The 20,165-nt window shown below is 40.3% G+C and overlaps 1 protein-coding gene across 2 annotated transcripts; it reads left to right on the top strand.

Annotated features, from left to right (window-relative positions):
* The first annotated feature begins 521 nt into the window (after positions 1–521).
* On the top strand, positions 522–19,034 carry LOC144529548 (pyruvate dehydrogenase (acetyl-transferring) kinase isozyme 2, mitochondrial-like). 2 transcript variants are annotated; one of them, XM_078268679.1, is made up of 11 exons: positions 651–780; positions 2,697–2,838; positions 4,628–4,699; positions 5,283–5,470; positions 7,971–8,060; positions 9,533–9,610; positions 9,723–9,799; positions 12,716–12,814; positions 14,228–14,338; positions 14,474–14,587; positions 18,239–19,034. In XM_078268679.1, exons 1-11 carry the CDS (start codon positions 663–665, stop codon positions 18,380–18,382), a joined length of 1,233 nt encoding a protein of 410 aa, XP_078124805.1. In that variant the 5' UTR covers positions 651–662; the 3' UTR covers positions 18,383–19,034. The 2 variants fall into 2 exon arrangements, 1 of the variants encoding a protein (XP_078124805.1); XR_013503017.1 differs by lacking the exons at positions 9,723–9,799; positions 14,474–14,587; positions 18,239–19,034 and having other exon boundaries at positions 522–780; positions 14,228–14,312.
* Positions 19,035–20,165: the final 1,131 nt, after the last annotated feature.

Here is a 20,165-nt window from a genome sequence, read left to right as displayed (position 1 = left end):
ACTGTACTTCAAGAAGATCAAGATTAACATAAAAATTGGCCGGAATTCTCCTTTAAAGAACTTTGTAACCCTATTCTGATCATTTAAATTGGATTGAAGTTGTGCAGTCAAATTTGCATACAAGCTGAACTGATGATAGAAGACAGGTGCACTTTTCCACCCATGCAGTTTATCTGAAGGACGAACGTTATGTAACAACCCAGTCACGTTATTCCGTATACACGAATCAATAGATTTAAAATAACGTGACCATTTCACGAACTGCCGTGAGACCGTATTTGTATGTAAAACACGATGTGACGTATCTGACGGAGGAAACGTTATATAAAACACACACACACACACACACACACACACACACACACACACAACGTACGTCTCCTTGTTTATCTTTTTTTACAGTAGGCTACAGTCCAAGTAGGTGGGATTCCTGGAAACCCATTTGCCGGCTGCAGTCCATCGCGCTCTCTCATTGGCTGAGCTCGTCTAATAAATAACAGTTTAATGTGAGGGAACTGCAGACTGTAAACGCCAGCATCTGCTGGACTACTCGACTCACTATTGACCGTCACTCAACTCTTTTTTACGCCAGAGGATTTTTACACGTCATTTTTGTGTCCTGTGTGTTAATATTTTAATTAGCTTCTGGGGATACAAGTAAAATGAGGTTTGTTCGGTCTCTGATGAAGGCGGCTGCGCTGGCCAACGTGCCCAAACACGTCGATCATTTCTCCAAGTTCTCCCCCTCTCCTCTTTCAATGAAGCAGTTCCTGGATTTCGGTGAGTATCTATTGTCAACATGTTTACATGCAGACATGTTTTCTGTTGATCATGTAAAAGAAAAAGTTATTATTTTTGTCTGACATCTGTGCAACCGAAACCTTATAAGACTGAGCACTTTTGTTTGATTGTGTTTTAAATGTATTGATTCATCTATTTTTGTATATGTATGTATGTATGTATGTATGTATGTATGTATGTATGTATGTATGTATGTATGTGTGTATGTATGTAGGCTATGTATGTATTTTTTAAACTCATTTTACTATTTAAGTTTCAATGTATGTTTACTATATGCCATTCAAACAGGATTGGGCTAAAATTGCATCTATCCCTGAAGTTGAAATTATTCTTTGTAGGGCTGCAACTATAACGTATTTTTTTTTCCATTAGATGATTAGCTGTTTGGTCTATAAAAATGTCAAAAAATTGTGAAAAATGTCAATCAGTGCTTTTCCAAAGCCCAAAATGACGTCCTCAAATGTCTTGTTTTGTTTACAACTCAAATATATTCAGTTTACTGTCATAGAGAAGGGAAGACACCAGAAAAAATTCACATTTAAGAAGCTGGAATCAGAGAAGTTTTACTTTTTTGACAAAAAATTACTCAAACCGATTAATCGACTATCAAAATAATTGTTGATTAATTTAATAGTTGATAATTATTGATTAATCTTTGCAGCACTAATTCTTTCTACACTCTCTGCATTGTGCAGTTAGTCACCAATCAGAAAGGGCGCTGAGACAGAGGAAGAGCAGTCCTGGAATAAAATGTGTCCAAATGTGTCTCATTGGCTTAATTTCCCCATGTTACGTCATTACTGAAGGAAAACAAGCTGTTAGTTAACAAGCTGTCAGCCTTCTGGGAGTGAGGTTTGGTGATTCCCAGTGTGTTAATGATGGTGGTCACATTGCTGTTGCTGCTCCTGTCCAGTCAATGGAGATGATAAAGATGACAATTTTTGGAAGGATGCTAACTTTTGTTGGGGACTGTGTACAAATTATTAGGAGGAGACAAGAAGGGGTCTGAAAACAGGAAGGGTACCTCTTTTTTTTAAGTGGGGCAGTCTTTTGACTGGAAGACTTTTTTGGAAGAGCAGGGGTCAATTTATTCACTTAATGACTTACATAACAAATGTACTTATTTTAACCCAAACCTAGGCCTGTAACAATTACAAATTTTGCTGGACAATAATTGTATCAGAAATAATTGCGATTAACAATACATTCATGAAATAATACATTTTTTATTTATGTATTACTTTTTCAAACAAATTACATTTTAAATGAATCCCAGGATACATCTTTTGTTATATATCACTGCTATGTGACCCAGATACGCAGGTTCACAGCCTACGAAGTAAACCACACCATACCCCTTAGGACCTCAGCAAAAGTTAGCAAACAAGTTCTTCTGTACAGATTAGAAAAATAAAAGTACAAATCCCCGTGGAACTACGTTAGCATTGTTATTGAATGACAGCCATTTTCGCTTCAGCGTCTTTTATGTTAACGTTACTAATTAAACAAAGCACCATAGTAGTAGTAATGTAGTTAGTCCGTCTGTGGTGTACACCACAGACGGACTAACTACATTACTAACGGACTAACTACATTATTTAAACACATGTAAAGGTACTTCGGTGGATTTTTAACGCTCGAAAGCCGACTGGACTTGCAACTGTGGGTGTGGTGTCCTCCTCATAGTATAATAGGCTAACTAACGTTACTGTTAGGTGATGCTACGCCAGTATTGCAAACACGTTTGATGGATCCAAACAATAGTGTGACCATTCTCATTAAAAAAATGCTCTAATCAATGCCTTAATTGCAGATATACAAAATAACTGTGATTATGTAAGTGTTTTTACTTGAATTCACATTGGATTGTAATCCTCTTCTGTTCTATTCTCCAGGTTCGACCAATGCCTGTGAACGCACATCGTTTGTTTTCCTTCGCCAGGAGCTTCCTGTCCGTTTGTCCAACATCATGAAGGAGATCAATGTGCTGCCGGACCAGCTGCTGGCCACTCCCTCCGTCCAGTTGCTCCAAAGCTGGTGAGGCATAGAGATAGAGCACAGAATACTCACTGAAGTATTGAACAGATTGAACTGGTGACTGAGTTCCTGACTTGTTTACTGACAGACCTTACTGTCACTGCCTCCTGCGAAGAACTCACAGATTTATGTCATAGAGCCTCCTACTTAAGAAAAAAAGCTGTTAACTGACATTTCATTTTCTTTTTCCAAAAGGAGCTTAGTTTAATACAGTAAATGTACAAGTAACAAAAGTAGATTCAATATACACCTTTGGAGATTTTCATGTTTTCACTTCAGGTAGGCCAACTGTTCTCTGACCTTTCTCACGTGTGAAACACTTTAAAAACTCTTTCAAAACATTTTGTTCCTGGAAGTAGCCCTGTTTCTAGTAGGCACTACAGGATGCTATTAGCAACAAAGAACATAAGAAGTTATGTATTTCACAGGCAAGTGGCTTTTTCAAATCTTAGAGACTCGATTTTAATTCTAACTTGGTCATTCTTCCTTGTTTTTTCTTCTTTTTGTTATGTATTGTTGAGAAACACCTTTAAAACTCTTTCAAAACCTTCCTTTTTATTCTGCAGAGTAGGTCCTCATTTTCTAAGGTTGGTAATCCGATTGCTATAAATATCAGGCCAACACTGCACCATGGGCCCAGATATAATCAGATACAGCATTACATTACAAAGCAGGGAGAGGAGGAGGGAGGGGGGCTGAACTTTGTCCCAGTTCCCTGGCTGCTTGTTGTTGCAGCTGAAGGGAACAACACGTTCAGTTCTGCAGCTTCACTGTTGAATGACAAACAAAGTCACACTTTCAGCGTGACTCATAAGAAGATAGTTACTGTAGAAGATTCTGAAAGGTTGAACTCCGGTAATGACATGAGACTCTTCCACAGAATGTTGCTTTAAAAAAAAAAAAAGGGTAGACCATTATGAAAGTAACATTTTGGGCATGAACTGCCATTCTGCAGGCCACATTTGACTTGATGATGCAAAAGGAAAATTATCTGCTTATATTTACAGTATTTTCAACATTTTGAGGCTAATTCAAGATGTGTTGGCTTCTAATGTTGCTGATCTTGGGAAGTTTGGCACATACAGGAATGCACAGAAAGGTTGTTTTAGGCCTTTAAAACTGACATGATCTATTAAGTTATAGAACTTATATCTAACAAATTCATTTCTAAAATCCTGGCAGTGTCTCTGGGAAATTTCTAGTAATTGCTCACAGGCAATGATGTATCATCTCCCGTAGATCATCTACTCTTCTTTTGAAGGGGAAAACATAACAGGACTAGCTGAGTGAAATAAGAGAACGATGAGACGGTGCTCCATGACTTTTGTGAATCGTGGTGTTTGAAAATGTCCACCGATGGAAATGCAATAATGTGATGTGATATTTTAAACCCAGAAGGTGGTTTACCAACACCTGTGTGACTGTTCTGAAGGTATTTACAGAAACCGCGAAGACTCTTATAACCAGCTGACTGACTCTAACTGAGATGAACCACCTCTCAGCAGGCTGCTGCTCGTGATCTGCTGGGAGGTGGCACCTTATTTTCTTGAATCATGTCACCCCACGGACACATGTCAGGGCTGGTGATGGATGGCGGTGTTTACTTTCTCCTCTCAGTCTCCTCCTCCTGCTTCTCTCTATGTTTTTCTATCTCACTCGTCCAGTGGAATGTACTGCTAATACTACCAGGCTGCAGCAAGGTTACTATATGCATGTGTGTGCCTACTATCTCCTGTGAAAGCAGGCATGCTCAATAGTCCGTGGCTCAACAGTGGTTGTGTTCTCTCAGGTACATCCAGAGCCTGATGGAGATCCTGGAGTTTCTGGATAAGAACCCTGATGACAACAGAGTCCTTGAGATGTGAGTGTAGCACACCTATCTAAAAACAAAAGTAGAACAGGTCTGTTGTGGACAGGATAGCATTCAGTGTCTGTAATGGGCCAGTTCTCAACAGTACTGAGTACCGGCACTTATGATTTTTGTCCACATGAGGACCCTTAATTCTAATTGTTATTAACAGTAATGTTAATAGGCTGATATGTATACCACAATAGACTATATATCATGATTTATTGGGGAAACCAAACAATTCTATGTAACATCAGACATTCAGCACCCCCGTGTAGCCTGAATGGAATGATCCTTTGTTTCATAACCACATTTTCAGACACGATTCAACTGTGAAATTTGCATTCAAATCAGGCTTCTTAAATCAAATCTTTGAATAGTCAACTATTTTGGGGTTACCCCAAGATAAATACATATATCCGAAACACATGCAATGACCATTTCATGAAATTGATAAATTAGGGTACTGGCACCTTTTTTGGTCCAGTTCAGGCACTGATAGCATTGCTTTCAATTTATTCTTTTTCTCTAACCTAATCGGTCCCTTCTTCCTCTCCTCTTCTTTCTGTCGCCTTCCTCGGCCCACCAATCCCAGGTTTGTGGAGGTCTTGGTGGCCATCAGGAACCGGCACAACGATGTGGTCCCCACCATGGCTCAGGGAATCATTGAGTACAAAGACACTTTTGGCCCCCAGGACGCTGTTACCGACCACAACATCCAATACTTCCTGGACCGCTTCTACACCAGCCGCATCTCTATCCGCATGCTCATCAACCAGCACAGTGAGCTGCCACACACACACACACACACACACACACACACACACACACACACACACAAAACTACCAGCCTGTGAAGTGGGGTGAAGTTGTCAAAAGTAACGGTACTGTTTTTTTTGCAACAGTTTCTTTAAAGCATCATATGTATTACAATTACATGCCAAGATATAGTGTCCTTACTCTCACACGAGTCTTTGGATCACAATAAAATCTGAGTCCATTCAGCTTTCAGATAACACACATAGCTAACGTTAATGAACAATTCCAGATACTCTGATCACATTTTCACTCTCTATGACCACTACTACTGTCATTACTAAACATTCCAGTCAGTGGGCTTATTTGCTATTTAACAACCGCTAAAGAAAAATCCATCAAATAGACGCCCCCTTAGTATACGGGAATCAGGTGATAGCAAAAAAACAAAATGCTGAGGGAACATTACAATGTTTTTTATGTTGGTTTTGAGCGGTATGCATCCCCACTAACCTGGAAAAAGTTTTAAACAGTAAGTGTAATACAACGTGTCGAGGGAATACAACATCTCCGGTGATTCAAAGGCAGAGGGTCAATTGTTGACGAAATTGTGACAACAATTGAAATCGGACACAAGCGTTAGCTTTGTAAGACCCTAGGGTAGCTGTTATATATAACGTTGTGGGCTGTTATATATAACAGCTACCCTAAGGTCTTACAAAGCTAACGCTTGTGTCCGATTTCAATTTAATGCATTTTTGTGAATTTTAGGGGTTTCGTTAGCTACTGTGTCCATTCAATCCTATGGGTAGCTAAAGATCGCGGCTAGCTAGCTAGCTAGCTACACTTTCGGCATAACTATAATATATTACAGTTTGAATTTCGTCACACCACTTATATAACAGCTACCCTAAGGTCTTACAAAGCTTAATTTGAGGGGTTTCATTAGCTGCTAGTGTCCATTCAATCCTATGGGTAAAGATCGTGGCTAGCTGCAGGCCCTGGAGCTCTGTCAGGGCCTCGGCATTTGGTAGTCCAGTAACCCAGAAACGGTGACTTTGCGTGGGTATGGAGTGCCGCGGGCTTCCGGTCGTGACGGAGATCCATCTAGCTCACAGTGAGCTGGGGTCTGTGGAGGAGGAACGAGGCAGCACCGGCCGCTGTCACGTTAGCCTGCTGATCTCATGCTGAACTGCAACACACAGTCGGACAACATTTGCAATTAGGCATCAATTTTCGTAAAACGGCCCATATTTTACGTCAACTCGGTGGTTCGATGAGATTTGCCTGTTTTCAGAGGCAGTTTCAAATTGTGAGATTTGAAGAGGAAAGAGGTGTCAATGGTTTGAGGTTCTATGTATGTCCTATTTACCCTCCAAACTGTCGTTTTTCAACTATGACAAGGTAAAATCAGTTTTGCCTTCTATCACCCCTTTAAGGCCCTTCAGCATTGGCTTTACTTTTCAGACCTGGAAGTTGCCGCATGGTTATAACCAAAGCCCATCTACGGAAAGCCGTTCCACTCCCTATTCAGCCCCATTGTACCGAATTTGGTTGCAGTTCCACCAGAGTTCCACTGGGGGTGATCGCGGTCCAGTGCTAAATGAATGGGACTCTATGGAGCTAGACGGCTAAATTTGTCTCTTTCGCCTGATTGTCGTTGAGAAATCTCAGATTTGATTGTAGTTTTTGCAAGTTCAACATGGATTATAGGTCAAAAGTTGAATGAACGAGTACTTGTGTCCTTTCGATTTCTTACAGGTTGAGTCGTTGTTGCCCATAACACGCTAGCATTCTGCTAATGAATGCTGATTGGTCAGTGAAGGACTGATTACAATCGGAGATCACACTTGACGGCATCCGAAGCAGAACCAGAATGTCAGAGTGAATATTTTGGCGTGGTCTTTAAAACATTAGCAAACCTCTTTCTAGCACGTGTATTAACAGGGAGAGCCTAACCTGTCAGCTGTGCTGTATTAACAGGGAGAGCCTAACCTGTCAGCTGTGTTGTCGATGCTTCGAGAGAACAAAGGAAGCGACTCAGAGCTTGCCGTAAAGCAGTATCTCTGGCCGTATATGTGTATGACGTCAGACATTTTAAAAGGCTTTTTAGAACAAAAAAGCCACTTTAAAAAAATCTAACACCCAGCAGTGTGTATTTTCTTAGCCTCCCCTTTCAAATGCAACATTCAAATTACTAGACAAAAAATGATATCCTGAGAAAAGTGGATTTTGAGGGCTATAGCTCCATAGAGTCCCATTCATTCTGCACTGGCCTGTGAGCGCACCCTATATGGAACTCTGGTGGAACTGCAACCAGTTCAGAAGCCGGAAGTAACGAGAGAGTGGAACTTCTTCCCTTATTAGAAATTCTTTGGTTATAACCACACCTGACCACATGACCAGAAATCAATGACCACACTGTCGGTGTGAACATCATATAGCTCATAAACTGCTAGTACTCATTACTGCTACTAGTAGTGGTAGTGTAGTGATAACTATGTCCTCTTTCTCTGCTTTCTCACAGCTCTTGTCTTCAACGGTAACACAAACCCTGCCCACCCCAACACCATTGGCTGTATCGACTCCATGTGTGATGTGACAGAGGTTGTGCGAGGTAAGAAGGAGTAGAGAGAGAGAGAGAGAGGCTGTCACAGGTGGTTTTGAATTAGGTTTATCAGCTGACATGACGTTCTCATTACAGTCACATGATGTTCTCATTACATGCCATGTGACTCCAGTAAATACAGATTGAATTATGAAGGAATTCACAAAATAGAAAAGAAAACTTTTGTTTATGTCCTTTATTTCGTAGTTCTTAAGTTGCAGCTTTATATGATACAAGGCTGCATTACCAACCAGAGCCCCCAGGCCCCTGAATGCCCCACATTCACTGCATGTTAGTTGGCTTGCAATTTAATTCTTATAATGCTAATCTGTTTTCCAAATTTGGAACAAGAAACTCTCTTTCTTGTACAGAGACTCTTAATCAATTTTCCTTTCATCTGATACTGTCAAGGCTGGATTAATCTATTATGCTGCATTTCCACAGGCAGCTTAAATAACGACATTCCCTAAGAGAACAGTGTTATGAGCAAAGACCGCTGACGGTGGTTAAAGTGCCCGCTCTCCCCGCTTCTCTTGTGTATACACACATGCTGTATTTAAAATTCCGTGCAAATTAAAAGAAAGTGATTTTCCTATAGCCTACTTTATGATACATCTCTGTATGATAGGAATGTTAATACAAAACAGCTAGCTTGGCAGTGGGTGGCCCAGACAGTTGTTAATCTTGGTGAGTTTTTTTGTATAAATATTTGATTTAGTTGAAGCATTTTAGTAACGCTAGCATTGTAGCAATGACAATTATATATAACGTTATTTTAATTAAACTAAACATAACCTTTTAGGCAGAAAAGTGTGTGACTCAAGTAGAAAACTCACCAAATAGTTTGTGATAGGCCAGATAGAAACTGTTTGAAACATATCAACGCTATCTGCTGTGCGTGACCCATTCAGCGGAGTTTCAGTCTGAAAAAAATGCCTGTGGAAACCTAGCGTTAGGGACTCCAGGGCAACATTTTCCTGTGGGGTCCCTATAGCAAAACAAGAGGGCCAATAGGTGCCCAACAAAACAGTGGAGTGTGTTGCATGTTGGCTGCCAAAATAGGACACTTGAGGACTTGAGGATGAAGTGCATTTATTTTAGTGTTACTATTCATGTAAGCATTATTTTTCCCACTGCCATTTCAAAAGTCCATAATGTATTTTCATAGCCAATTTTTTTATAAACTGAAGAGTGTATTACATTGTATAACCCTGGTTGAGAAGCAAACCCCCTCCTATCATCAAATAGAGCAGGTTGATAACTACGACGGAGCTGGTAGACTGCTCATCCAGTTTGAGCCAGTGTCAGTGTTTGAACAGAAAGAATCAGAGCAGCTGGTTTATATCCAACACACTTATCATCCATGCTGTTTATACTGACGATAACCTTGTATTTATCACATCTGTTAATATTTAAGTTAGTTCCATTGTGTCTATGCAGGGCAAAGAATAGAGTTGTTTTTGCTTTCTGTCTCTGTCTAGATGCCTATGAGAGTGCTAAGTTGCTGTGTGAGCAGTATTACCTCGGAGCACCAGAGCTGGAGCTGAGGCAAATGAATGGTGAGACACACATGAAACACTGTGACAAAACACACACACAGTTTTTTTATCGATGGCTGATATGTATGTGCATTGAACATTGACTGTTGTTTTTAATTTTTTCCTACCTTAGCCAGCAACAACAGAGAGCCCATCCACATCTCATACATACCATCTCATCTGTACCACATACTTTTTGAACTCTTTAAGGTAGAAATAATACTGCATCTGCACACAGACAAAGAAATAAAAACACTATAGGATATCTGCTATATACAGTAGTACGGAGCATCCTTGATAACTTAGTGTCACTTAAATTGCCCATGTGTGGCGTCCTGTTGTGTTCCTTAACCCCCCAATGTAGCTCAGGTAGACTTAATATTTCACAATTATTATTTTCCATCAGAACGTTTATAGATCTCGACATTTACGAAACAGCCTAAACGCACCATACCCTCATTCAAAATGAATGAGGATCGCCACAGTATGTGTGAATACAGCCTCAAAAAGCCACTCTAGTGACTTTGTTTTGCAGTTCCTTTAAGTTGGGAGAGACAGCGCTTTTGAAATGGTTAAAATTGTAGCAGCAGAGGCAGACTTTTAGTCCCCATAATGGGTCAAACTCCAAATTCACTGGATCCTACATTTCCTATAATACATCTTGATACCATCGGCATTAGACCCTCCAGCATGGTGTAAGTGTTATATCTGATGAACAGGTGGCACCTTGTGAAGGTGTGGTCTCCAGTTTGGGAATGGTGCTTGTAGTGCAAAGAGGAATTGATTAGTTGTCAACTGTGAAATTGTCTGCAACTATTTTATGAATTGATTTGAGTCATTTCTTTGAAAAAAAGTAAAGATTCTTATTTTGTTACTCCTCTATGGCCGTAAACTGAATATCTTTGAGTTATGGACAAAACAAGACATTTGACGACGTGATCTTGGGCTTTGAGAGACTGGTCCTGGCTCCTGGACACTTTCCCTCCCACACTTGACTCACATCAGTTCGCCTATTGTCCTTAAAGGTCAACAGGGGATGCCATTTCCATTGCCCTGCACTTTGCCCTGTCGCACCACGACCCACGACTGCCTGCCAATCTACCATTCAAACTCTATAGTAAAGTTTGTGGATGACATCACAGTTGTAGGCCAAATCCCTAACAACAATGAGACACCCTACAGGGATGAGATCTCACATCTCACATCATGGGGCGCCTCCAACAACCTCTTCCTCAATGTGCCGAAGACAAAGGAACTCATCGAGGACTTCAGGAGGTTCAACAGCTGCTGCCACTCCCCCATATACATCAATGGGATCGCTGTGGAGCGTGTTTCCAGCTTTAAATTTCTCTGAGTCCACTTCAGCGAGGAGTTCTCCTGGAAATCAAATTCTTTTTTTTAATTTTTTTTATTTAACCTTTATTTAACCAGGTTGGCCGTTGAGAACAGGTTCTCATTTGCAACGGCGACCTGGCCAAGACAAGTGTAGGCGTGCAAGACAACAAATAGTTTCACATTCAATACAGTACAAGAACACAGAATACAATATGCTACATAAAGTGCAGAATAAGTGGGCAATTACAAATACGTAGTGAGGTGCAAGTAAGTCGATGGACATGCAATATACATGAACAGAGAGTCTATATCACTGCTGAGATGGTGTAAAGAGTTGATGGTGTAAAGAGTCAGTAAACAGTTAGTCTAGTGGTCTAGTTAGTTCATATACAATGTATATGAATAGACAGTCTAGATAAATTCTGAGGTGTAGTGAAGAGTCAATCTACAGTTAGTGCGAGTTGCGGTCTATTAAGTGATGTAGATCAGTAATAACACAGTAAGCAGTAATCAATCTATATATGCTGAATGTAGAGAAGAGACAATATACAATTAGTGCAAATGGTGGTCTAGGTAGTGATGTATATCAGTAATAATACAGTATGCAAGAATAGACAGTCTGTATGAATGCTGAGATGTAGTAAAGAGTCAGCGTACAATTAGTGCAAAGTGTGGTTTAGGTGGTGATGAAGATCAGTGATAACACAAGAATAGACAGATTATATGAATGCTGAAATGCAGTAAAGAGTCAATATCAGTAATAATACAATATGCAAGAGTCAATATACAGTTAGTGCAGATTGCGGTCTAGATAGGGAAGTAGGTCAATAGATGTTCAAAAATTGTGTGACAACAAAGGTGGGAAAAAATAACGGCTGAGCAACAAGGGCAGTTGAATAGTAGAAACTAGCGTAAACAGATATGATAGTGCAGTGCAGTGAAGATGTGCATCTGTGCAACTATGCAATGGGGCATGACAGAGATAATGGAGTAAGGGTGTGCAAAAACAGTGGATGAAAGACGAGGAGCAGTTAGCATGTACAGTGATTGGAAAGGAACACAGACAGACGTGCTTTGAAGGCAGTTAGTGGGATAAGGGTTTTGAGTTTCAGGGTTTTTTGTAGTTCATTCCAATCATTTGCAGCTGAGAACTTTAAGGAGGTGTGGGCTTTTGGAGTGACCAAGGAGATGTAACTGCTTGAGCGAAGGTGGGTAAAGCTATAGTGACCAGTGAGCGTAGGTACAGTGGGGCTTTGCCTAGCATGGATTTGTAAATGAGTTGATACCAGTGAGTTAGGCGTCGGGTGTGTAACGTGGGCCAGACAACTAATGCATAGAGGTTGCAATGGTGGGTGTTATAAGGGGCTCTGGTCACAAAACATATGGCACTGTGGTAGACAACGTCCAGTTTTTTCAGGAGAGAGTTTGAGGCAGTTCTGTATATGACATCACTGAAATCTAGAATTGGTAAAATTGTCATTTTCACCAAAGCGTGTTAGTGGCACTCAGAGTCACATTATACTGACGTAAAGTCTGGCACGTGGGACTGCTGGGATTGATTGAAGTCGCGGGAAACTCCGGTTATTGGTCAAATTTGCGCAAAAGTTGCGGTGATTGGTCAAAATTGTGAGTCGCACCAAAGTCACAGTGATTGGTTGAATTCGCGTAAATTGGCGCAATTGCGACATCGCGAATTCCTGGAGGGACTGAATGACAATAAAATTGAATTGAATTGAATGGGTGATGTTTGGATCCTAACAGCTGATAAACCTCCCTGTTTCCTCTCTGTAGAACGCCATGAGAGCAACCATTGAGAACCATGAGGCCAGCAGGACCCTCCCACCCATCAAGGTCATGGTCGCTCTTGGTGGAGAGGACCTGTCAATCAAGGTGAGTGACTCTTCTGAATACAGACACAATTCTTAAATCTTCAATCAATTTTAATTGACATTAAAAACGTGAAGTTAGCATTGACTAGAAATGTTTATGTAGGGAGGTTACACGTCCTTGACATACATGCTTTCTACTTCTGGTGCATTCATTGCATTTACTTTAGCCCTACAGTAAAAACCAGAGTAAAAATCCCTTTAACATACCAGAAAGGAAGGACAAAGGGAAGGGCAGTATGTGTTCTGTCATATGGAAAGTCACATCAGGGAATTCAGATTCTTCTGTGTTTATGTTGCAAAAGAGTGCAACGCAAGCAAATACCATTCATGATGGCAGGAGTGGCTATAAAACCCCAGAATGCATTAGCAAACATTAACACAACATTAGTTAAGCTTTCTAAAACGTCACAAGTTGAAAGAAAGAACAAGGAAGTGTAGTTCAATATTAAATAGTATTTCAATATTAAAAGGAAGGTTTTCCCCGCCTGTAGTTGCTACACTTGGTGTATACACACTTGGTATACACCATACAGTAATATACTGTATACATACACATGTATGCACCATACATATACCAACATATTGCTTGATATTTGTAGTCATTGAAGGATGGCCTGATTGGGTAATAAGATTGGGACCACATTCTTTAATATGATAATATTAAAAGGAAGGTTTTCCCCGCCGCACCAAGTGTAGTTGGTCTTGGGGGAATTGTTGGGTCTCTGTAAATTATAGAGTGTGGTCTAGACCTACTCAATCTGGAAATTCAGATAGTTGAATGCCCCAAATTTTCAAATCAAGAACAGAAACAGTTTTTAACTTAAGCTTCTTTACTCCAAAAAAAATAGTAGATAGTAATCCATCCTGTACTAAAGCCATGCATAAGTATGTAACACACATTATTTGTACTTTAAGGTGATTATGTGATACTTGTAAAAAAAGCTATGGAAAGAAAGTAGAATCAATGCTTTCTTTTTGTCCCCATTCTGAAATGTGTTTTCACCCTTTGCCCCATTGTTCTTGTTATGCTGACTGTTCAGCTGCTTAATTACGTGACCTAAACTCCATAAACCCTCATTATCATCCCAGATCCATCATCTGTCCAGATACCAACCCCAATTATTGACATAATCAGCTCCTGGCACATCATGCATCTATATTTAGACAGGATTAACTCAGCACACTGTTGTTTGATACTTGCAACCTTTGGCCTAATTGCCTGCCATGGACAAACTGAACATGGTTACTAAGGGTGGAGTTACACACTCACATGTCACCCAGGTCTATGTTTTATGCTAACAAGGTAAGGTCTCCACCCTTTCGTAATGATTAAAGACTATTTGTCTTGCCTCCATAATGGCTGCTGAGCCCTCACCGCTGCGTTTACCTCTCCATAATCTATGTCCCTCTACAGATGAGTGACAGAGGAGGTGGTGTTCCCTTAAGGAAGACCGAGCGTCTGTTCAGCTACATGTACTCCACAGCTCCCAGACCCTCCATAGGAGACAAACACAGAGCCCCACTGGTGAGCAACTCACACACAAACACACACATTTAAACACAATATAAATACATGAGGAGAGCTAACGTGTGTGTGTGTGTGTGTGTGTGTGTGTGTGTGTGTGTGTGTGTGTTTGTTTGTGTGTGTGTGTGCGCGCAGGCAGGGTTTGGCTATGGTCTGCCCATATCTCGTCTCTACACTCGCTACTTTCAGGGAGAGTTACAGCTCTACTCTATTGAGGGTTACGGCACTGACGCAGTCATACACCTGAAGGTAATATACTGTATACAGTGGGGCAAAAAAGTATTTAGTCAGCCACCAATTGTGCAAGTTCTCCCACTTAAAAAGATGAGAGAGGCCTGTAATTTTCATCATAGGTACACTTCAACTGTGAGAGACAAAATGAGAAAAAGAAATCCAGAAAATCACATTGTAGGATTTTTAATGAATTTATTTGCAAATTATGGTGGAAAATAAGTATTTGGTCAATAACAAAAGTTCATCTCAATACTTTGGTTTTCACACACTGTTGCTGGTATTTTGGCCCATTCCTCCATGCAGATCTCCTCTAGAGCAGTGATGTTTTGGGGCTGTCGCTGGGCAACACGGACTTTCAACTCCCTCTAAAGATTTTCTATGAGGTTGAGATCTGGAGACGTTTCATCTTCAATGCCCTTGCTGATGGAAGGAGGTTTTCATTCAAAATCTCACGATACATGGCCCCATTCATTCTTTCCTTTACACGGATCAGTCGTCCTGGTCCCTTTGCAGAAAAACAGCCCCAAAGCATGATGTTTCCACCCCCATGCTTCACAGTAGGTATGGTGTTCTTTGGATGCAACTCAGCATTCTTTCCCCTCCAAACACAACGAGTTGAGTTTTTACCAAAAAGTTCTATTTTGGTTTCAATCCTCTTCTGGATCATCCAGATGCTCTCTAGCAAACTCCAGACGGGTACTGGCTTAAGCAGGGGGACACGTCTGGCACTGCAGGATTTGAGTCCCTGGCGGTGTAGTGTGTTACTAATGGTAGCCTTTGTTACTTTGGTCCCAGCTCTCTGCAGGTCATTCACTAGGTCCCCCCGTGTGGTTCTGGGATTTTTGCTCACCTTTCTTGTGATCATTTTGACCCCACGGGGTGAGATCTTGCGTGGAGCCCCGGATCGAGGGAGATTATTAGTGGTCTTGTATGTCTTCCATTTTCTTAGAATTGTTCCCACAGTTGATTTCTTCACACCAAGCTGTTTACCTATTGCAGATTCAGTCTTCCCAGCCTGGTGCAGGTCTACAATTTTGTTTCTGGTGTCCTTTGACAGCTCTTTGGTCTTGGCCATAGTGGAGTTTGGAGTGTGACTGTTTGAGGTTGTGGACAGGTGTCTTTTATACTGATAACAAGTTCAAACAGGTGCCATTAATACAGGTAACGAGTGGAGGACAGAGGAGCCTCTTAAAGAAGAAGTTAAAGGTCTGTGAGAGACAGAAATCTTGCTTGTTTGTAGGTGACCAAATACTTATTTTACCGAGGAATTTGCAAATAAATTCATTAAAAATCCTACAATGTGATTTTCTAGATTTTTTTTCTTCTCATTTTGTCTCTCATAGTTGAAGTGTAACTATGATGACAATTACAGGCCTCTCTCATCTTTTTAAGTGGGAGAACTTGCACAATTGGTGGCTGACTAAATACTTTTTTGCCCCACTGTACATACACATGTATGCACCAAACATATTGCTTGATATTTGTAGTCACTGAAGGATGGCCTGATTGGGTAATAAGATTGGGACCCTATAAAAGGAAGGTTTTCCCCGCTGCACCAAGTGTAGTTGCTCTTGGGGGAATTCTTGGGTCTCTGTAAATTATAGAGTGTGGTCTAGACCTACTCAATCTGGAAAGTTTCCTGAGATAACTTCTGTTATGATTTGACACTATAAATACAATTGAATTGAATTTAAATGGGGCTCAACTAATCCAGGCTAACGCCATGTTAGCCAGATAAAAGTGTACAGTTAAACCTTATCCAGCTAACTTCTTTAAATGCACTTAGAGGACTGAGTTGTAAATGTTAAATAGCCGTGCCTTCTTATTTTGAAATAAAGGCAACATGAGTGGAGAGTCAAAACATTGACAGCACATTTTTACAGAAGCTGCACAGAATAATTTGAATTTACACTTATTCCATATTTATGAAATGGATGAATGATAAGGATCAGAGATTATGTGTTTAAGAAATATGTTGAAGACGTATGATTTATAAAAATCTAATTTAAAGGCATACTTCAACATTTTGGGAATAACACATTCACTTTCTTGTCAAGAGATACAGTAGATAAGAAGAACACCACTCTCCCCTCGGTACGGTAAATATGAAGCTATAGACAGCAGCCAGTTAGCTTAGCTTAGCAGGAGTCTCAGCTGGTTGCCTGGCAACGTCACAGTGACGACAGGACTCCAGGAAGTAACTGCTCCTGGCCAAGAAATAGTCTGACATAACCATAGACAGTAAAAAAGGAATGGACACAGCGACCCCATAGACTTTGAACAGAGACCAGTGAAGGCTATTAAAAGCACTTTTCCGGTGATGGCTGAGCGTTACTGAGCAGCCTCCAACTGAGAGAGACGACGTATATGTGACGTGAGCAACCTCGCTGAAAGTTGTAAGTTGTAAGTAACTGTGCCAAGAGAAATCTCAATCATTCCCAATTTTGCAGAGACGGACAGCGTAGGTATAGGTTAGGAGATAACATAGCACAGGGTAATTATTGCTAACTAAAATGCTAGTTTTAGTAATTAAACTTAAACAGCTAATGTAAGTCGAAACTGCCTGCGAGCTTCTCCTGTACTATACGGTAACTATGCGACAGTAAGTCGCGTGGTTATGACACAATCGTTAGCCTATTTTTACAAAAACGTCCGTTACGGAGCCATAACATGAGATACAAGGTAATGGAGCCTTTTATATATTGTCGTGTTTCTTTAGAAATAAAAAAGTCTTTAAACGCTTCAGATGTAAAGTTATTCGCTGTCAAAGTGACGTCAAAATGAATGGAAGTCAATAGGATGCTAACAGGGGGTGATGGCTTGATAGCAACAAAATGGCTCCATAGGAGCTACGCTTTGTGGAGGCTGGCTTATCCCCTTGGACACAACACTGTTTTTCCACTTTAGTTTTTGTACAGATTAAACAAATGAGACAAATAGTATTAGCTAGTTAGATAAAAGGTGTTAGAGGTCCTGGAAGGCAGATTGTGTTACCTGTAGACAGAGCCAGGCCCTGTTTCTGATCTTTATACTAAGCTTAGCTAACCATCTGCTCGCTCCAGCTACATTTTTACTTTGGTATTGATGTTCTCATCCAGGCTTAGGCCTAGACTCTTGACAAGATAGTGAAAAGTATTTGCTAAAATTACGGATTCTTCCTGTAACCAAAACTTTAGTTTTTCAGTATACAAATTAAATTTCATACATTTCTGTGGGTAAAATTAATGTTAATTAAATGGCTAATTGTTCCTTTGGTCTTTGCTGCTATGATAACATATTTTCATTTGAAATTACCTTGTTTGCTTATACTACCCCAAACTAGAGGTAGTATATTTATTCTATTTATTAGAAATAATAGTTTGTTTTTCATTTAAAGTGCTCATATTATGCTCCTTTTCAGGTTCATAATTGTATTTAGAAGTTATATCAGAATAGGTAGGAATTTGGGTTTAAGGACTGGTTGGTCTGACAACAGTTCGAAATTAATTTAAAACAAAAACATCCAAGCTTGTGTTAATTGTTAACAATCAGATGAAGCTTATAAGGTTATCTGTGTACAAAGATCAGGGCCCGGGTCTAGAGGGAGGAAAATCAAGTTAGAGTAAGTGAAAAAAAAACCACCCCTGTCATCATGCATTAGAGGGTATTCTCTGCGTCTATCTCTAGGCATTGTCTACTGACTCAGTGGAAAGGCTCCCAGTTTTTAACAAGACTGCTCTGCGTCACTACAAGCTGAGTTTGGAGGCAGACGATTGGTGCATTCCCTCCAAGGAGCCGCTGGACCTTGCCGTGTACCGCGCTGCCAAGTGATTCATTCATGACCTGGCATGACTTTGGACACAAACCCTTACAAGTTGACCATAAATGTCCTTCAGAGGCAGGGCAGTGTAGGACCAGAACTATTAGCCCGGGAGCTGAAGTGACCAAAGGTGGCCAAGGAGATCAAAGAGAATCGCAGAGCATCGGCGTCCTGATTGTCTGGGAACTTTCTTGATTGGAGCAAGCGTCTTCTTCCTGTATCTCGCTCTGCCTTCTTTACATGTGTGCAATAGATAGAGATGATGGTGGATAATCAAAGATGCAGTCATAGAAATGAAAAAAATGAGAGAGAGATGGAATTGATAGTAGGGCGGGAAAAGTTGAGGAAAATCTCTAATTGTGGACATTATCTGACCAATATTGGGATTGTGATGTACAAACACATTTCACCCAAATGTCAGCAATTGTTTTTTTTTAAATTATTCATTTAATAGAGGTTTTATTAGGATGTTTCTCAGCCAGTCAGGTCTTTAGGTTTGGATATGCCTCCAGAATGTTTTCCTCAGAGACAATACATATTGGCACATGCCTGAGAAGTGTGTGTTTATCTTTTAGCCACAAGAAAACATTTCCTCATACTTTCTTTGTGTGCCTGCTGTTAGTGGAAATACTATGGAAACGTGTGTCGTATGTAAAAAATCGGTAAAACAAGGATTCAAGATCATTTGAGTTAAACATGAACTGTAACATTGTCAAAGGGTTATGTAAACTCTTCTGTTGACATTAATAGTTATCTATTACTCAGCTTTGGTAAAAGTGTGGAATGTGCCTCAATCAGATTGTTGTTGAAGACCAGTAAGGGGTCCAAAGTGCAATGAGTATATTTTACTGTGTATGAAAATAATAACTGTTATACTATATAGTGTGATTCACTGTGTGGATTCACAGATATATGTAACCCAGACATTGTGTTATTGTGTCATTTGAAGTGTTATCTATTTTATATTTGAAGTGAATTTTTCTTATTTGAGGACTTTTATTTTTTATAAAGAAATGTTTGGAAAATAAATCTTCCTGAAATTAATTTAATGTGCTGTGTGCGTGTGTGTGTGTGTGTGTGTGTGTGTGTGTGTGTGTGTGTGTGTGTTTGTGCGTGCGTGCGTGCGTATACGTTTTTCTTCCATATACGTTCTTCTCTTCTTTCTTCTGACCTAGAATAGCTCACAACAGTACAGGCGGGACTTTGGCCACAATGCAGGGTGTGTTTGTTGGGACTTCAGTTATTATGCTGTGTGTGTGTGTGTGTGTGTGTGTGTGTGTGTGTGTGTGAGAACATAAGAGATAAAATCCTCTTGCTGAAGTAAAAGAGAAAGCGTGAGAGGTCATAAATAATTGAGTGACCGTTGGGCTGTAGTTGTGGTGCTATTGAACAGGTTGGGATGAACTTAAAACAGGTCCCTCAACATCTAGCGTGATAAACTAAAGCCTCCACTCTGGCAGTGTTAAAGGCTTTTTACAGTCGCCGTTCCAGACCTGTCAAAATGACATAGATCTTGCTGGCACGCCAGGATTTAAAGTCTCTATTTTTTTCAGCGGCGGACGACAAAGCGACAAGTTCTCCCTTGTAAACTTACTGGGTTAAGATGAGTTCTTTTATGGTGAATGAAAGGCTTGATCCGACGAAGTAGGTCATCGAATCTTTATGCAGACATTCTGAAGTATTCAAAGTGCTTCTCTTCGTCTATCATCCTCATTTGTTTCACGAGGATATTGAACTCACCATATTTATGTCTGGCGTTATTCAAAGGACCAACATTCCACCTTCTTTTTTACC

This window comes from Sander vitreus, chromosome 15 (assembly GCF_031162955.1).
Source record: "Sander vitreus isolate 19-12246 chromosome 15, sanVit1, whole genome shotgun sequence".
Lineage (NCBI taxonomy): Eukaryota > Metazoa > Chordata > Actinopteri > Perciformes > Percidae > Sander > Sander vitreus.
The sequence above is the reverse complement of the archived record's forward strand: the minus strand, read 5'-3'. Positions and strand labels throughout refer to the sequence as shown.

Coding starts and splice junctions, on each gene's coding strand:
- LOC144529548 (XM_078268679.1), top strand. CDS start 663: ATGAGGTTTGTTCGGTCTCTGATGAAGGCGGCTGCGCTGGCCAACGTG. Junction 5,471..7,970: donor CATGCTCATCAACCAGCACA/GTGAGCTGCCAC, acceptor GCTTTCTCACAG/CTCTTGTCTTCAACGGTAAC. Junction 14,588..18,238: donor ACGCAGTCATACACCTGAAG/GTAATATACTGT, acceptor GTCTATCTCTAG/GCATTGTCTACTGACTCAGT.